Genomic DNA, 18,494 nt, shown 5'->3' with positions numbered 1-18,494 from the left:
CTTCAGGCGTGTTTAAGGAGGAACGAGGAGTTGTGAGGTGAACACAGTGGAAACAACTAATACGTGAAATATCGACTGATAATCAGTACATAAGCACTAAAGTGAGGTTGTGTGCAGCAGCTGGAACAGCTGTAGACCAAGCCTTCACCCACCCACACCCACACCCACCCCGAGCCCCTCCGACTGCCCCCGGGGTCCTCAACAAACTGCGCAGCTCAGCTCAGGAGAGTTTTACTGCACACACAGAAGCGGGGGTCGCTTATAAAAGTCTTTATAACTTCTGTCGTGCAGAGTCGGGCTGTGTTTGTTACCGCTCTGCTGTGTAGTGTGTGGCTGTGTGTGTGTGTGTAGTGTTGTAATAATGAGAGTAAAGCGCTGGTACCTGATGGACGCGTGTCTCTGCCTCGCTCTGCTTCTGCTTGTAGTCTGTAGCTAGCGGTCTGCAACCTCTGGATATAGTTGTAGCTCCTGTTCTCCATCAGATGGCGCTTGGTTCTTCGGGTTCTGCTGCTGTTCTCTCACTCTGAGCTGCAAAAGTTGATGTTAGTGAAGTTTTTCCACTCCTCCTCCTCCTCCTCCTCCTGGTGGTCTTCTCTACGTGCGCCGAGTCATGAAGCTCAGTCTGGAGGTGTAGAGATCCATAAGGTCCAGGTGATCATGTCTGGTTCTGCTTCTCATTCCGGAGCTCCCGGTTCCTGGAGCTGCGTCCCCGCGGTTCTCCTGCTGCTCCTAGCCGGAGCCGGAGCTCAGTTCGAGGGCTACAGCCTGAGCGGCTTCCCGGGGGCGGACCTGATGCCGCTGGACTCGGCGTACGGCGAGGCGCTGGACCAGTTCGGCGCGGCGCGGTGGAGCGAGAGTGTCCGGCTCCTGGAGCTCAGCCTCCGGCTCCACCGCCTGCTGCGGGACTCGCAGACGCTCTGCGCTCGCAACTGCAGCCGGGAGTCCCGCGGAGAAGCTGTGGAGCCCGGGCTGAGGCTGATGGAGCACTTCCTCCGCAGAGCCGCCTGTCTGAAGCGCTGCAAAGCCGAGCTCCCGGTGTTCTCCAACACCTACCCGAAACAGAACACACTGGAGGCGTTCCTGAGGAGAGAACCCTACAAGTACTTACAGTACGCGTACTACCAGGTGAACAAAACTTCAACCACACTCATATTTCTACTGCAGCAGCTTCAAATGTACAGTTAGATGGAGGGGAATTGTTTCCTTTCTTTAGTGAGTAATGGAATTCTTAATTCCACCTTAAATGGTGCAGGGATACACTGTTGCTCTTCCATTAAAAAACTTAAAAGAAAGAACATAATGTTCAGTTCCACCTTAAACAATGCATAGGTACTTTAGAGGTCTTACGATGTAGTTCTAGGTTTATTCTGTAAGAGTGTAGTCTAGAACCAACCATCTATTCTCATTTATAGTGCTTTTTCTCCATTCAGAACCATAGTAATGCCACCTTAAATGGTGCAGGAGTTACAGCGGGGTTAAAGTGCTTAATTAAAGTTACTTCCTATATTTCCGTTCCAATTTTCAGTTCCACCTTAAGTAATGTATAGTTACATTAAAGGATATAGGGTCCAGCTCTAGGTTTATGGACTACGAAATCAGTTCTTGTCTTTTCTCATAATAAATATCTCCATTTAGACCCAAGTTTATATTCACTATTCCACCTTAAATTGTGCAGTGGTTGTGGATACATTTTGAAGCCTCTAAGAATTTCATAGAAATGATTATAACTGTATGGTAAGTTATCTATATTAATTCAACAAGTCATTCTAACTTTCAGTTCCACCTTATAATAAAAATAATGAAGTTATAAGTTGAGGTTTAGAACCTAAAATCCATTCTTGTTCATATTATCCCCCATTCATTAAACCAAGTTTGAATTCTCAATTCCACCTTAAATTGTGCAGAAGTAACAGGCCTCCGCTTAAGACCTTGATAACAGTTAACTGTACTTCGTAATGTTTACGTGTCTTTCAGCAAGCCGTTATTCTAATTTTTAATTCCACCTTAAATAATGTTACATTAGAAGTGTATGGTGTAGTTCAGGGTTGAAGAACAAAAGACGTTGTCTGGAACATAAATCACATTCCTGTTGGAGATAGAGACAGTGACATGACCCCATTCATTGGACCAGGTGTTGTTAATTCCACCTTAAATAGTGCCGCAGTTTAATTGTCGTGCCCTCATTTAAGGTGGAACGGCAAATTCCAGTAACGGTTCTCAAAGTGCTGGAGTTGTTGTGGTTTTCGATGCTTTTTTTTTTTAACTTTGCGTGTTTATTGACACTAAATTATAAAAGTTTTTCTTCATTCACTCCCGGAGCGAGGCAGTTCTCAGTGGCGCCCCTCTCAGATCAGATAGAGTATTGATTTAAGGCCGTTATGATCAGTGTTCAATCACAGAATTCAATCTGTGTGCGTTTAAACAGTGAGGGAGTAAACAGAGCTCTGTCGCCTCCTGGCGGCGCCCGGCGGAACTGCACCCTGCCACGTCCACGCAGCCTGCGGCTTCACGGCCAATAAACCCCCCCAGACACACACTACCGCTACCACACACACCCTGACGCTACAGTACTGTCCACACACACACACACACACACACAACAATACTCCACTACACACACACACCCTGACACTACAATACTGCCCCCCCACACACTACAGTACTCTCCTAAACACACACACACATACTACAGTACCCCCCGCCCCCGCACACACACACACACATGCACAAACTACAATACTCCTAATCACACACAACCACTACCCCACACATACCTTAACACTATAATACTTCCTTAAACACACACACTAACAGTACCATACCCACCAGTGCCTTCAGACACAAACTCTAATACACTTCTGAGAGGAGCTGGAGTCGTGTGTGTGTGTGTGTGTGTGTGAGAGAGAGAGAGAGAGAGAGAGAGAGAGATCCAGAACTGATTCTCCAACATCAGCACCTGACTTCACTTAAGTTAATGTGGCTGACTGCCATCAAATCCTCACAGCAGTGTTCTAGTGTGTAGTGTAAAGACATTTAAAGGTTCACTGCAGTGAAAAAAATCACACACACAACAGACTGCCCTCCAACACCCCCTTCCACACACACACACACACACACACACACAGAGATACACAAACACTGACCCCCAAAACACACACACACACATTCCACCAAACCACCTTCCATCTGCCCCTACACACTCACTAACACGACACCCCCCAAAAATAATCACACACACCATAAAAACTACCCCAGCACACACACACACACACACACACACCCCTACACCTCCCCCTCAACCTTCATACTGGAGGTGCTCAAACAATCACCCTGTTCTTCTACAGACAGGAAATCACTCACACACGTGCACACACACACACACACACACCTCAGCGGGAGTTCACTCTCCTACCCACAGCTGGAATGCTTTATTCTTAAGGAACAGTTTATTATTTTTATTAAAATTATGAAATAAATAAAGAGTGATGTAATCTCAGATTAAGAGTTCAGGAAAATAGTTTTATCCACTGTTCTAGATCTGAGAACCCAAGAAACACTGTCACACACCATGTTCTCACCAAAGTGTGTGTGTGTGTGTGTGTGTGTGTAGATGAATAATCTGGAGAAAGCCGTATCAGCAGCACACACGTATCTCCAGCGGAACCCGGGGGACTCACAGCTCTCGAAGAACCTCAACTACTACAAGAGTCTGTTTGACATCGAGGAGTTCCTCATCGACCAGGAGGAGAAACCCCACCAGGTAACACACACACACACACACTCCTGTAATTGGCCTGTGCCTGTTCTCAGCTCTGAGCCGTGTTGAAAGAGATGTGACTAGAGTCAGATTTTTCAGGGCTGTGTGAACATGTCAGATCAGATTTGAGTCTCGTATGGGCTACTAGATCAGACACAAGGGTCTAGAGCTTCCCTCTCAGTCAGCAACAGAGGAGAGAATCGAGTGAGTCCCAAATAGCACCACGCTCCCTACAGAGTGCACTTCACAGATTATAAAGACCACTGCTACACACACAAACGGGCACTCGTTCGACTGGAACATAATAGCTGATTATTTAGAATAATTATAATGCTTTTAATTTGACAGTTATTTTATGACCTACACAATGTGAACCGTCAAAACGGCCAAATCCGATCTGAGCTAAACATCAGAACCCATGACTGTGATGTGAGCGTAGATTAAAGCCCTGCTGGGAGTGGACGAGTGCCTCGGGGCGAATCAGTAATGAATTATCTACATCTCCTCAGTGAGGACCCTCCTGCGTCTGGACGTCAGTAAAATCACTGCAGGACGAGCGAGCAACACCCCAAAGCTTACCACTAGAGTCTCGCCACCATTCTCACGTTCAGAAGTGGCCCGTAGCAGCATAATCCAGGGCACGTGGGTCCCCACGTCAGTATCGCAGGGATACACAGTACAGTTTAAACACTGCACACCTCTTCACTCATGCAGCAGTGTCCAGACAGAGATGAAATTACAGAGGAGCTTCTGTAAAACAAGAACGGACCCCAGGACTTTTAACACAGTGTACAAGTTACAACACGCCCCCAACACACACACACACACACACACACACTCTGTTTACAGGCTGTGTTTGTTCAGGTGGTATTGTTGTGTTTTTCTTCCTCTACTGACTATTTGATAAGGTAGTGTTTATTCTCTCTATTTACAGGCAGTGTTTGTTAAGATGGTACTGTTAAGGTGGTATTGCTGTTTCTCTGTCCCCAGACTGTGTTTTTTAAGGTGGTATTGTATTCCTGTCTCCCCAGGCTCTGTTTGTTAAGGCGGTAAAGCTGTATAACTCAGGGGACTTCAGCCGCTCTGTGTTGGAGATGGAGCGAGTGTGTGAGGAGTATATGCGAGCGTATGAAGAGTGTGTGCAGGTGTGTGAGGGGTCATATGAGCTGCAGGAGTTCAAAGACTTCTACCCTACACTTGCAGGTGAGCACACACACACACACTCTCACCCAGATATATTTTACCCAGTCATTAGTCCTCTTGAGTTCGACCTGTTAGCTGTTGGCTGAACTCCACCAGCTGAGAGGGTGAGGGCCAGCACATGCTTCCTCCATTATCACTGACTGCTCACCACTGCAGAGGAGAGCGCAGACTGCCCAGCTCTGTCACATCAGCCGACAGGTGTCTGCGAGACGAGGGCTCCCACCCACAGAGAGCGAGGTTCAGTTGTGCTTTCTTAGGACCCATTGGGTCCGACCAGTGGTCTCTGGATGATGAAGTCTATGGTTAAAACCCGGGGTTCACGCTGGAATCCCCACCACCCACCGCTCACCTCTCAGGCCCATCTTTAACACGAGTCTCTGCGGACGTTCAGCCTGTTTCCAGGGCTCTGTGGCAATCTTCTGTGTTCCTCTTTGCAGGGCTCTGTGTTCTTGTAGGGTTCTGTTTATCTGTAGTGCTGTTCCTGATGATGTTCTGTGTTCCTCATGGTTCTGCTTCTGTGTAGTGTTCTGTGTTACTTTAGGGTTCTGCATCTATGTTCTGAGTTCCTACACAGTTCCTTCTTGATGTTCTGTTTGTCTGCAGGGTTCTATGTGGATGTTCTGAAATGTAAAGTGGACTGTGAGGAGAACCTGATGCCAAATGTCGGAGGATTTTTTGTGGAAAAGTTTGTTGCCACCATGTATCACTACATGCAGTTCGCATACTATAAATGTGAGTACCACACACACACACACACACACACACACACACACATTCAGTCTTTCTCTCTTTTTCTCATGTTCTTTCTCTCCCTCTCTCTCTCTCTCACTCACTCTAACACACACACACACTCAGAAGAGTGTTGTTTCCCACACGATGCAGAGCCACACCCACAACTTCTTTATACACACACTCCATTAACACACAGTTCCTGACTTGACTACAGAGTGAATGTAAAATCTGGTGTGTGTGTGTGTGTGTGTGTGTGCGCTACACAGTGAATGATGTGCGTAACTCCGCCCCCTGTGCTCTGAGCTACATGCTGTTCGACCCGTCCGACCCAGTGATGAAACAGAATGTGGAATATTACCAGTTCTACAGAGAACAGTGGGGACTTAGCGAGGAGCACTTTATGCCACGACCAGTAAGAACACACACACACACACACACACACACTATACCACACCCACAGGAACATACACACTCTGCTCTGTAGATATTACCACGAGTCTTACACATCTTTTAAACAGTGATCGGAAACACACACACACAGTTCAATGTCCTGTAAAATCATAACACACACACACACACACACACACAGAACCAAGGCTTTTGATACACTCTCGCACTGCAGAGAATGTGGAGCTGAAAGTGATAATTACACACACTGGCAAACTGGCGGTTAAGCCCAGTGCATACCACAAACGCGCAGATGTACACACACACACACTCCTCCAGCCTTCTAATTTACTCTCACACTCCATGAGTACATGATTTTATAATCTCTCCCACTTTTCTGCTCTAGATTTTTAAACTCATAAACACTGAAAATACACCACTGTAAACTTTATATATGTGCACACACACACACACACACACACACACACACACACACCCTGCTCACATTCTCACCTCTGATCCTCTAAACAAATCACTTTATATTAGTTTTTATTTAATTCTCACTCTGCGCAGTTGTAAAATGTGTGCAGTGATCATTTTGAATGTGTCTCTCTCTCTGTGTGTGTGTGTGTGTGTTTGCAGGAGGCTCTGCAATATTATAATCAGACAACAAAACAAAAACAAATGTTGGAGTTTGCTCAGAATTACCTTCAAACAGATGATGAAGTAAGTCTCTCTCGCTCTCTCACACACACACACAATTCTCTACACAAACCCGTGTGTGTGTGTAGGTGTTTGTGCGTGTGTGTGACAGCTGAGTGTAGAATGTATGAGGAGTGTGCGAGTCATTGGGTTCACACACTGGGAAGTGTGTGTGATGTCCCTCAACCTCTTAACCTCCACAGATCAGTCTGAAGAACCTGAGTTTATAGTCTTTAACAATGTACTAATCAGACAGTTTACTCCATTCCCTTAGGACTCTTATAGAGAGGTCAGTGAGTGAATAGCACTGATCAGGGGACTGAAACTGACAGATTAGCAGCTTATATTTCAGTGTTAATGGAACATTCAGAGATGTTTGGTTACACTCCAACACACTTCCACACCATCACACTGCTTCTGCACTTTATACCTGGAACAGTCTGCACTCAACTGCTCTTCTTACCCCTGGAGAACACAGGTTCTTTTGTTCCGCGTAACAGTCTAAAGGTCTGACTCCATAGAACCAAGCACACAGTGAAATACGGTTCCTGCTGTGCTTAGTACAGACCTGGCCCACGTTTCTTTGAGCAAAGATTCGTAAAAATGTTCATGAGCTAATGAGGTGATTTTCATCACAGAGGCATTGAGCTGGTTTCAGTGCAGCGGTGTCTGAGGGCTGGAAGGTTACTTGGGATTTCCAGCCTCACGTTTTAGACCTGACATTTCTCCAGTTTCTGTGAAACTCTCTATGGGACGTTGGTTAACATTCAGGGACACAATAAATGCATGCAATGAAAGAACAAAGAAAAACTAAAAATTAAACACATACTTTTGGATCCAATATCATCCCCAAGAACAGAACAAATCCAGGAAAATGATGGAGCTCATTACTAATGCAGCACCCAATAAATTCTTCTCTCGCCGTTTTCACACCACTTCATTTTTAGGTTATTTTCTGCTGAATAAAATGACAATTGTCATCTTTAATACGACACAAGTTCCATAACATGACAAAGGACAGGAGAACATTATACATTCATTACACAAAAAAGTACTCACTCAATCATTCTTTCATTCATTCATTGTAACTAAATATCCAGGGTCACAGTGCTTTAAATGTATTAGTACAAGGTGTGTTAGGTGTATTAGTACAGCTAATGTATTTTAGTATTGATTCTGTTGAAATACACGGCTAGGTCTTCTTACAAACCTCACTGCTTTCTGTTTTTATTTGGGCTTCACACACTGCCCAGGACAAAACCTGTATTAGCTCTAAGTGTGTGTTTGTGTGTGTGTGTGTGTGTAGGATGTTGTCAGTCCAGAAGACTTGACAGGATCTCCCGCGTCTCCGCCTGATGAAGAGTTTGAAGGTCTGGGAGATTATGAAGAGTCCTTCCTCGCTGAGTGGTGGCAGGAACCCAAAACTAAAGGAGATACTGGAGAAGCAGAATAACACACACACACACACACACACACACACACAGTACTTCTGGGATGTGAGGAGATGAACACTGACTGTGATGAACACTCTATGATAAAGACAGAGTGTGTTTTTCAGAAGAACTGAAGCATCGGCAAATGGTTTCCGTTTTAATACGGTATTTAATCTCCCCCAAAATGGATCTCAGACTGAACTCCCACTCAGACTGAACCCGAACTGCTCTCGGACTAAAGCTTTCAGACTGATCTTAGATCAGTCACAGGCTACACCTTTCAGACTTATGCTGACCTCAGAGACAATGATCTTATATTGAACTGATCGCAGACCAAATCATTCAGTCTAACTTTACAGACCGATCTCAGTCTAAACTTTACAGACAATCTCAGACTTAACCTTACAGACCAATCACTGACTAAACTTTACTGACCAGTCTCAGACTAAACTTTACAGACTGATCACTGACTAAACCTTACAGACCGGTCTCAGACTAAACCTTACAGACCGATCACTGACTAAACTTTACAGACCGATCTCAGTCTAAACCTTACAGACCAGTCTCAGACTAAACTTTACAGACTGATTACTGACTAAACCTTACAGACTAGACTCAGACTAAACTTTACTGACCAGTCTCAGACTTAACTTTACAGACTGATTACTGACTAAACCTTACAGACTAGACTCAGACTAAACTTTACTGACCAGTCTCAGACTAAACTTTACAGACTGATCACTGACTAAGCTTTACAGACCGGTCTCAGACTAAACTTTACAGACCGATCACTGACTAAACCTTACAGACCGATCTCAGACTAAACTTTACAGACCGGTCTCAGTCTAAACTTTACAGACCAATCTCAGTCTAAACCTTACAGACCGGACTCAGACTAAACTTTACAGACTGATTACTGACTAAACTTTACAGACCGGACTCAGACTAAACTTTACAGACTGATTACTGACTAAACTTTACAGACCGGACTCAGACTAAACTTTACAGACCGATCACTGACTAAACTTTACAGACCGGTCTCAGACTAAACTTTACAGACCAATCTCAGACTAAACCTTACAGACTGATCTCAGGCTAAACCTTACAGACTGATCTCAGTCTAAACCTTACAGACCGGTCTCAAACTAAACCTTACAGACCGGACTCAGACTAAACTTTACAGACCGATCACTGACTAAACTTTACAGACCAGTCTCAGACTAAACCTTACAGACCGATCTCAGACTAAACCTTACAGACCGGTCTCAGACTAAACTTTACAGACCGATCTCTGATTAAACTTTACAGACCGATCTCAGACTAAACTTTACAGACCCATCATTGACTAAACCTCACAGACCGATCTCTGACTAAACCTCACAGACCGATCTCTGACTAAACCTCACAGACCGATCTCAATCTAAACCTCACAGACCGGTCTCAGACTAAACCTCACACACCGATCTCTGACTAAACCTTACAGACTGACCTTGACCTTAATTTTTGGGACTGTTCTATGACTGATCTCAGACTAAATCTTTCAGACTGATCTGTGTCTGGTCCAGGTGTGAATCTCGTAGACTGGTTTGACGTTCTGCTCCTGGTTCTGTGTTGTGTTTTATATATTTATGAGACTCAGAGCCACACTTTGTCATTTTTGGTTCCTTCAGCTGTTTATATTTTGTTGGGGTTTTTGAAGTGGGTTGGGGAAGGTTAAATGAATAAAGGTCTTTTGGTTAAACTGACTTTGCTTTATTTCTCATTATCATTGAACCACAAATAGAGAGACACAAATAATACACAAAGCTTTTTACAAAGCTAACCCCCATACTTAGAGTGGCTGTGGTCCAGTTATTTCTAGAATCCCACCTGAATTCACACGGCACTCCGGGGGTTTAACTCTGGGAAGGTTCTGAGGTCAGATGGATGTAATTTTCTTGGTGGTAATGAGGCATGTTTCCTTTTTAAAAGCTTTTTTTTATGTTCTATACAAAAGGTATCTGCGTATTCAGTTTTTTAACCAAACTCTGTGTGTTTTAAACATCAACCAATTCATTATTTAAAAAAAAAATAATACACAGATAAGATTAATATATCTTTATAGCTTCCTGGAGAATTTACACCAGTTTTCACATTTTTATTTCTTTGTGTTCAGCTGGTGACCTGAGGAATAAATCCTCCTGCAAACAAGACTCTCCAGATTTACAGAATTAGAGTTGCCTACACACTGTATTTACTCTGTTACCTGCAGTTAGGGTAGAGTTATTAAATGCAGCGTTACTGTAGCATAGCATTAGAGTTATTCTTCAGTTATTGCAGAGTTCCTGGAAATAAATAATCAGGATAAAAAGGCTGTAAATAAGTGAAAATATTAATTAAAGAACAACCAACACAGATTCATGCTGAACATCTTCATGTAGAAACTTTATTGATCTGTTTGTTTACATTTGTGACAGTTTTATTCTGCTCAGATCGCATGACTTAGAAGGACCACACTTTCATTTCAGAATGAGAACTATGTTTTAAAAAGTCTTTCTCCACTCAGAGCTTCACATGCTTCAACACACACACAACCCTCAGAGCCATTAAAATACTAAAGCTTTAGCTCTCTTTATTTCCTACAACTCCCACAATTCCACTGAGCTCTCGCTGTGTGAAAGTGAGATGGTTTTACTCAATTTATTTTAAATAATCACATAAATATTTAACATTATTAATTATCAGGTGGATTAGACTTTATCAAGACCTCTGTTTTTTATGTGTTTTTTAATGTAATTACTCAAGAGTTCAACTCTGGTGTGATTTAACCTTCACACACACACACACACACTGGGGCTGTGTTACACAACATAAATCTGAGTAAAAATCACTTAAAGTTCAGGTGTTCTGTCACAAAACTACTACAAACAGAACTAAGATAGATAGATAGATAGATAGATAGGGCAGTTTGACATTGTGCACTTGTTCAAAACTCAGAGACCACTCGTCATTATTGTCATTTGAAATGGAGGCAGTGTGTGTACAGCACTGAATTAATCATTCATCAGTTAAACATGGAGGATCAGGTTTGTGTTGTTTTTCAGATTGTTTTAAACACTAACTACCCACTACCTTCAGCTAACGACCTCCTGCCGAACACAGAAAAACAGCCATGGAGTGTGAGGGGGCGCTGTAGATGAGGGCAGGGGTCTGCTGGAGTGTTTGTTTGCAACAACAGAGAAACATCCACACGGCGAGGAGACCAAAGTGACACGTATCTATTTTCCATCACAAGACTGGAGAGGAGGTGTCATCGGGGGGCGGGAACCCTCTCGCTAATTTGCATACTGTGATGTGTCCTGGTACTTCGATATGAAGCCAGGTCATCCACTTTTTCTACTTTGTGTTTATACAGTCCATCATTTTTGTTCTTACGTTTCCCCACCTTCCCCTCAGTTCTTTCCCTCCTGTCTTTGCTTCTTTCCCCAGTTTTAATTTCTCTCCTCTCTCCTCCTCATCCTGACCTCCTCCCATCGCACCCCTCAAAATAAAGAACCCTGAGCCTGACATTCCCTGTGTTTACTGTTTATACACAGTGATAAAATATGATAAACCTGGGGATGATTTGTAAAAATGTAAACACAATCAGGCCAAAGGTCATCCAGATGTGTCCCAAATATGAAACACATGTAAATACAAGGTGTAAACAAACACTGTGATTTATTTCTGAGCATTAAGGCATCATTCAAATTAAATTTGATTACACCATGCCCCCTACTCACTGTAAAGCATTCAGTCATTCATTCATTGTCTGTAACCCTATCCAGTTCAGGGCGGCGGTGGGTCCGGAGCCTACCCAGAATCACTGGGCACAAGGCAGGAACACACACTGGAAGGGGGGGCCAGTCCTTCACAGGGCGACACACACAGTCACACATTCACTCACACGCTCACACCTACGGACACTTTTGAGTCGCCAATCCACCTACCAACACACCACACTCCTCACAGACAGTCACCCGGAGGAAACCCACACAGACACAGGGAGAACACACCACACTCCTCACAGACAGTCACCCGGAGGAAACCCACACAGACACAGGGAGAACACACCACACTCCTCACAGACAGTCACCCGGAGGAAACCCACGCAGACACAGGGAGAACACACCACACTCCTCACAGACAGTCACCCGGAGGAAACCCACGTAGACACAGAGAGAACACACCACACTCCTCACAGACAGTCACCCGGAGGAAACCCACGCAGACACAGGGAGAACACACCACACTCCTCACAGACAGTCACCCGGAGCAGGAATTGAACCCACAACCCCACTGTGCCGCCCTGTGTAAACTATTTAACACTGAAATGAAATGAAGACCATGACAATGTTTCTAAACACACTGCAAAGAATGTCAGCATGTGTTCATCAAATAAATAATCTGGTGTTTCTCAGAAATACAGACTGATCACTTCAGTGTCCACAACATCTCTTCATTAGTTTATTAAGAACTGCAGACAGTGCAAAACCACTGTCGAGGACAGAACTGTGGAGATGTGGCTGAAGGTTTGAGAAACTCTACTTTTTCTGACAGAAATAAAGCTGGAATAAAGAGAATGTGGAAAACAAGTGAAATATATTTAGTCTTTGAGGCTTGTGTGTAATTATAAAATATTTGTTGTTGTTTATTTTTTATATATAATCACAGTTTTGTCTAAAGATGAAATAAAGTGTGGTCTCTGACTTTTGCACAGGTCTGTATTCTATTCAGGAGTGTTCAGCTTTAAGCAGAAATGTACTTCACTGTGAGAGTGGACCTGGAGTTTCCCGTCTGTGATGAAGACACGAGTGAATATGAAATTCTAGATATTTTTAAGACTCTATTTCGTGCATCAAAACTTTCAAATGAACTAAAGATTCTTCTTTTATTTTCTCATAAATATAAAATAGGTTTTTAATAAATGAAGAGTGTTGCTCTTGTGTCTTAATCTCAAACACACACTCATGCAGTACGAGCCTATAAAGTGTTTCCTTAGACGTGGAATGTTTGTGAAAATTCATTCATTAAAACTGACGACAAAATGACCCCAAACCTCTCGGAGTTTGATAAATATCAGCAACAATAAAACAAACACAAACCATGGAAATATCTTATAAAACCCTGAAAAATGCTGGAGATCAGAGTCGAGTTCTGACGGCGGTCTGTTCTGCTACCGATCTGCTACAGGAGACATGGAACCCCCCAAAAGAACGTTCTAAACTGGGTTTTAGGTGAGTCAGTGGTTTGGATGCAGTCATGCCATGTGCTGACGTGCCTGCATGGTCATGTGACTCGTGTAACTGGGCTGTGATTGGTGAGTCACTGAAGTTTTGTTGCTGAATAAACCATCAGAACCATCAAAACCATCAAGACCATCAGGAACCATCAGGACCGTTAGAGACTTTGGAATAACAGGATCTTCAGGCCTATCTAGAATCATGAAAATTGTTAGAACTTCTAATGGTGCTTTTCCACTGCATGGAACCCACACTCCTCGACTCGTCTTGGCTCTTTACATTTCTAGTGGCCAATTCTTGTTCCTGGTCCTGGGAGAAGATTTTTTTTAGTCTCTACTCACTTATAGTTCCAACCAATTTGAGTGGGTACACAATCATGAGGCGTAAACCCTGCAGAGCGCTGATTGGCCAGAGAGACCTGTCAATCACCATGAAATTCAGCGCTCCAGCACAAATGGTTACAAAGGTTACAGCAGCTTTCACACTTGTCCTATCAGACTCACAGTGGCAGCTCGTAACTTTCCCTGAGGGGTTTTGTTTTTTTGGGATGGTGGTTGACGAAAATCTCCAGTTAAAGCCAACCGTGCATCAAGGAAAACTGATCTGTGAGAACTGGGGCGCAACGAGTAAATGAGCAAACAGCCCCTAACTTTACCACTGGGGATGCTATGGTTCTCAAAGCATGCGATCGTTGTCTCAGCACCGTCTCCATTTCGCGAAGGGGAGCTGTACAAGTGGAAAAGAAACCAGCTAAAAGCGAGTCAAGCTGAAACGTGTCTAGTCAAGTCAAGCAGATCCCATTCAGTGGAAAAGCACCCTAAGAACATCAGGACTGTAACGCCATCAGGACCAAAATATTCATTAGCACCTTAGCACCATCAGAATGACCAATAAGATCAAGAACACTGGAACAAAAGTATTATCTGCACCATTAAAAACATTTGGACCTTAGCATTTTCAGAACCATCAGAACATTTTGACCACAGAAACCACCAGAACCTTTAGAAACTCTGAACTTACAAAGTCATCAGAACCCTCAGGCCCAGCAAGAACCTTAGGACCAAAATGACCAACAGGGTCACAACCATCTGAACCATCAGAACCTTCATCAGCACAAGACCAACAGGAGCATCAGGTACTTAGCACCATCAGAAACAAAGACCATCAGCACCCTGGGATCATACACACCATCAGAACCATTTACACCATCAGAACCGTCAAGAAAGTCCACATATGGATAGGTTTTGGCAGGAAATGTTCAGAGCTATTTCTTTTGTCCTCTGAGGACCACAGTTAAGACAGATCTTCACACTGGGACCGTCTGAAGTTTAATGTAGCTTCACTGAGATTCACTTTTAGTAAACAGCTTTAACCTCCACACACACACACTCTCTCTCTCTCTCTCAGCCTGGCATTTGTGTTGTGTGTACCAGTGTGTATTTATGTGAGATATGCACTCTTTAAAAAATTCACCTTAGTGTCTAGTTAAACACAACTATCATCACACACTGGACGCTGGGGCAAGGGCTAAACCTCGGTTTGTCACTCAACTCCACAGTCTGATGTTTGTATACATGATGTGTGATTGGCCAGAATGTTGCACCGCTGCATGTAATTGGCTGGAATGCAAAGTTGCTGCGTGTGATTGGCCGGAATGTGTTGGAGGTCCTCCTGCTGGTGGACTGATATATTTTCAGAGGCGTGGAAGACACATGCTTTGATGTGGTCACACACACACACACACACACTAGTGTAAACAGAGACATACAAATACACACAGGAAGACAATCATTTTATCCTCCTCCAGACCTGTAAAGGAAAAAAATAACAAAGTCAGTCCTAGCCTTCATTAACAGGTGATGTCTAGAACAGAAACAGCAGAATCACAGTTATATGGTGTCCCAGGTGGTTACTATGGGGTTTCTATATGATTGCTAAAATATCAGATGTGTTAGTGTGTTTCAGTGAGGTGTATTCCAGGTTGTTGCTAGTGTTTTGCTGTATGGTTCCTGATCTATCATGGCCTAATGTTGTTAAGGTGGTTTGATGGTATTGGAAACACCCTAACAACTTGCAACGATTAGCATGTGGCAGGGTGATGTGATGTTATCCCAGGTGGTTGCTATGATGTTGTTAAATTGTGTCTAATTGTTTCAGATTGTGTCTAATTGTCCAACTTGTTGCTAGGGATTTGCTAGAGGATTTGTTGCTCAATCATCCAAGCTGTTAAGGTGTTGTAATGTAGACAAAACTGTATTTCAGTTGGTTACAAGAATGTTGTTATATGGTTGCTCATCAATCAAAGTATGTCACATGTCCCTCTAGAGAATGGCCATATAACTCCAGTTCTCTCGTCCCTACACTGGCTACATGTTTAATTTTGTCTTGACTATAAACAACATCTTGAGGCTTGTAAATCTCTAAAGTTTAGGGCCACAGTATCTCACTGAACATCTCATACCCACAATATCTCCCATCACATACTTTTAACTCATGGGATGTTGGTCTATTCCTAGTTCCTCGCATTAGGAAAAACCAATGCAGGATTAAGAGCTTTTTCTCACAAATCTCCTCAACGCAGGAATAGCTTCCTGCTACTGCCCATGACTCAGATGCATTCTCAGATGCAGTCTTTAAATCTAGACAGAAAATGTTCCTATGTTTTTTTAATAATCTACTTTGAGGCTACTGTTTTTCTACCTGTGTTACAGCTGCTTTAACATATTACCACTGTTCTCATTAACCCTGTCTTACCACTTTCATTATGACCTTATTTAGCTAGTTTTCATCTTTCCCTGGTGTTGCCCCGACCCACCGACCCACCTCTATGTAACCAACACAAGATCTTGACCTTGTCTCTACCACAGCATCCTGCATAGCCATGATTGTTTAAATTGGTCACATGTTCAGAAAGTACAGTCCCTCTGTCCAAGTCCACACTAAAACCCGTCCTAAACCAGACTCTCAGAGGGGTCAGTGCTGTGATTCGTGTCGGCAGGAAACGGTGAAGGCTTTTCTGAACAACTCCCGGACGTCTACTCCACCTGATTTCCATCATATCATTTATAATGAATGTTAATCTGAACTGAAACAGACCTTAACTAATCTTTGACCTGTCCAAAAGTTAAAGGGAAATGTGAAGGTGGAAATGAAATGAATGGGAGCACTTGTTTACTCATGAGATTGTACCTTCCTCTCCGGATATTTCTTCATCACCACATTTACAGAGGCAAGCGCAGCAGAGAAAGAGAAAGAAATATCAGAATAAAACGTAGCATTTTAGAAATATGCACAGGTCAACTTCCTGAGCACTGCCTTTTTTTTCCTGAACATTTCCAGGAAAAAATGCTGAGTCAAACAACGTTTTATAGTTCAGGCAAATTATAACATACACAGAAAAGAAGAGGTTTGATTGACTCTGATCTAGAGTTCAAGGCATGTTTGAGTTAAGTAGAAATCAGCATGCAGAGGTTAGCATGCAGAGACTAGCATGCAGAGTTTATCTGAACAGCTGCAGCATTGTAAACACAACCCAGAATCTCCTGCCACTCCTCGTCATCCTCCTCAGAGAGTGTTTAAGAAAATATTTAGGTTTTTCCATGTTGTTTTGAATTATTTTACATTTTATGAATCCACTGATTAATCACAGAGCCAGAGGCTGAAGTTAATAAGAGGAGACAGATGATGGAGGTAAGTGTGAGGAGCCAAAGAATGTAGGTGTTGGGAGGAGCCATATGTTAGTGGGAGGTGCCAGAGGCTATAGGTAAGTGGAAGCAACAATATGTGAATGGAAGGAGCCCAATACTGCAGGTAAGTGGGAGGAGCCAAAGGCTGTAGGGAAAGTGGGAGGGGCCATCCATAAATGGGAGGAGCCAGAGGCAGTAAGTTGGAGTATCTGTAGGCTGTAGATTGTTAGCAAGTCTGCTAGAACCGTGGTGAGATCATGCCGATAAAGACCACTGGAGACCTGTGATCACTCTGCTGTGAGCAATATGCCCATATAAGGAGTTCTGGGTGCATCTCAACTTCTTTTTGACAGAAAGGAAGGTAGCACTGCCATCGTGTCCTGTAGTAAACCACTCCACTGCTCATTAAGGAGGTCCATATCAATGATGCGACCGGTGTTGTACATGACTGGCTTAGTTCATATTCAATGTGAACACATACTCAACAAATCAGTTCAAAAATAATGAAGTGGAAGAGTGTACACTGCTTACATTTTACAGCACATCACATGACACCACCATAAACACAGCCTGGTGCTAGAGAGATGTGAACTGCAGGAGTTTGAGTTTTGTTTGAGCTTTTGAATCAGTTTCATGAACACACACATGGATCCAGATGTAGAAAAAAAAACATGTTTGTATGCGGACACTGCCCAAAACAAGTCCGGACATGTGCCAATCCCTTGTGAAAAAAGAGAGTGCATTTCAGACGGCGGCTTAGAGAAATATACATCAGTTGCATTAGAACAGTGACAAAACATAACACATGACTAGTCTCTCAGTACATATTAAGTGTAACTTAATATAATTTAAATCACAAATTAGTAGTGATTTAGTACAAATTAGTGATTACAGCATCAAAGCAGTCTTGTGGAATACACGAGAAATCATCAACCACTAGTTCACACGGTAACAGCAGTTCTGATTTTTCTGAAGGGATTTAATTATTAATCAGATTGAATCCATTTTGTGATTTTGAAGTGCTACACAAGTTAATGTTTTCTAAATGAATTTTCATATATTACATATTTTCATTGTCTGTATGATATGACGTTCAACATTGGTTTTTAATGTAACTTCAATGTTTTAAATCGTCTCTGTGTCTATTCCATGATACAATAATTAATTTAGTTTGTGAGAAGCAATTATTTAGAGCTGGTGATGGATGAGGAGGAAGCGGTCGTATTGAAAATGTATAGCGGCCTATTTATTGAAAAAAAAAAAGAAGTGTGGATGTGAACCTGTTCATTTTGGGACTGGTGATTTGGAATATGGACATGAACTAGTTAATTTT

At 43.0% G+C, this 18,494-nt stretch overlaps 2 protein-coding genes across 2 annotated transcripts in view; one reads left to right on the top strand and one right to left on the bottom strand.

Moving 5' to 3' along the window:
• The first annotated feature begins 534 nt into the window (after positions 1-534).
• Positions 535-9,936, top strand: p3h4 (prolyl 3-hydroxylase family member 4 (inactive)). Its single transcript, XM_066674291.1, has 7 exons — positions 535-1,125; positions 3,611-3,760; positions 4,789-4,960; positions 5,564-5,692; positions 5,959-6,104; positions 6,722-6,805; positions 8,088-9,936. The coding sequence occupies exons 1-7, from the start codon at positions 541-543 to the stop codon at positions 8,232-8,234; spliced, it is 1,413 nt and encodes a 470-aa protein (XP_066530388.1). The 5' UTR covers positions 535-540; the 3' UTR covers positions 8,235-9,936.
• A 685-nt stretch (positions 9,937-10,621) lies between these two features.
• Positions 10,622-18,494, bottom strand: part of LOC136699509 (disintegrin and metalloproteinase domain-containing protein 11-like) — a 31,623-nt gene continuing 23,750 nt past the window's right edge. The window contains exons 26-27 of the mRNA XM_066674276.1: positions 16,665-16,682; positions 10,622-15,284 (exon numbers count right to left, since the gene is read on the bottom strand). Of these exons, the coding sequence (XP_066530373.1) occupies positions 15,269-15,284; positions 16,665-16,682 (34 nt within the window). The 3' untranslated portion in view covers positions 10,622-15,268. The remainder of the gene's footprint in view (positions 15,285-16,664; positions 16,683-18,494) is intronic.

Source organism: Hoplias malabaricus, chromosome 6 (genome assembly GCF_029633855.1).
Source record: "Hoplias malabaricus isolate fHopMal1 chromosome 6, fHopMal1.hap1, whole genome shotgun sequence".
Lineage (NCBI taxonomy): Eukaryota > Metazoa > Chordata > Actinopteri > Characiformes > Erythrinidae > Hoplias > Hoplias malabaricus.
The sequence above is the reverse complement of the archived record's forward strand: the minus strand, read 5'-3'. Positions and strand labels throughout refer to the sequence as shown.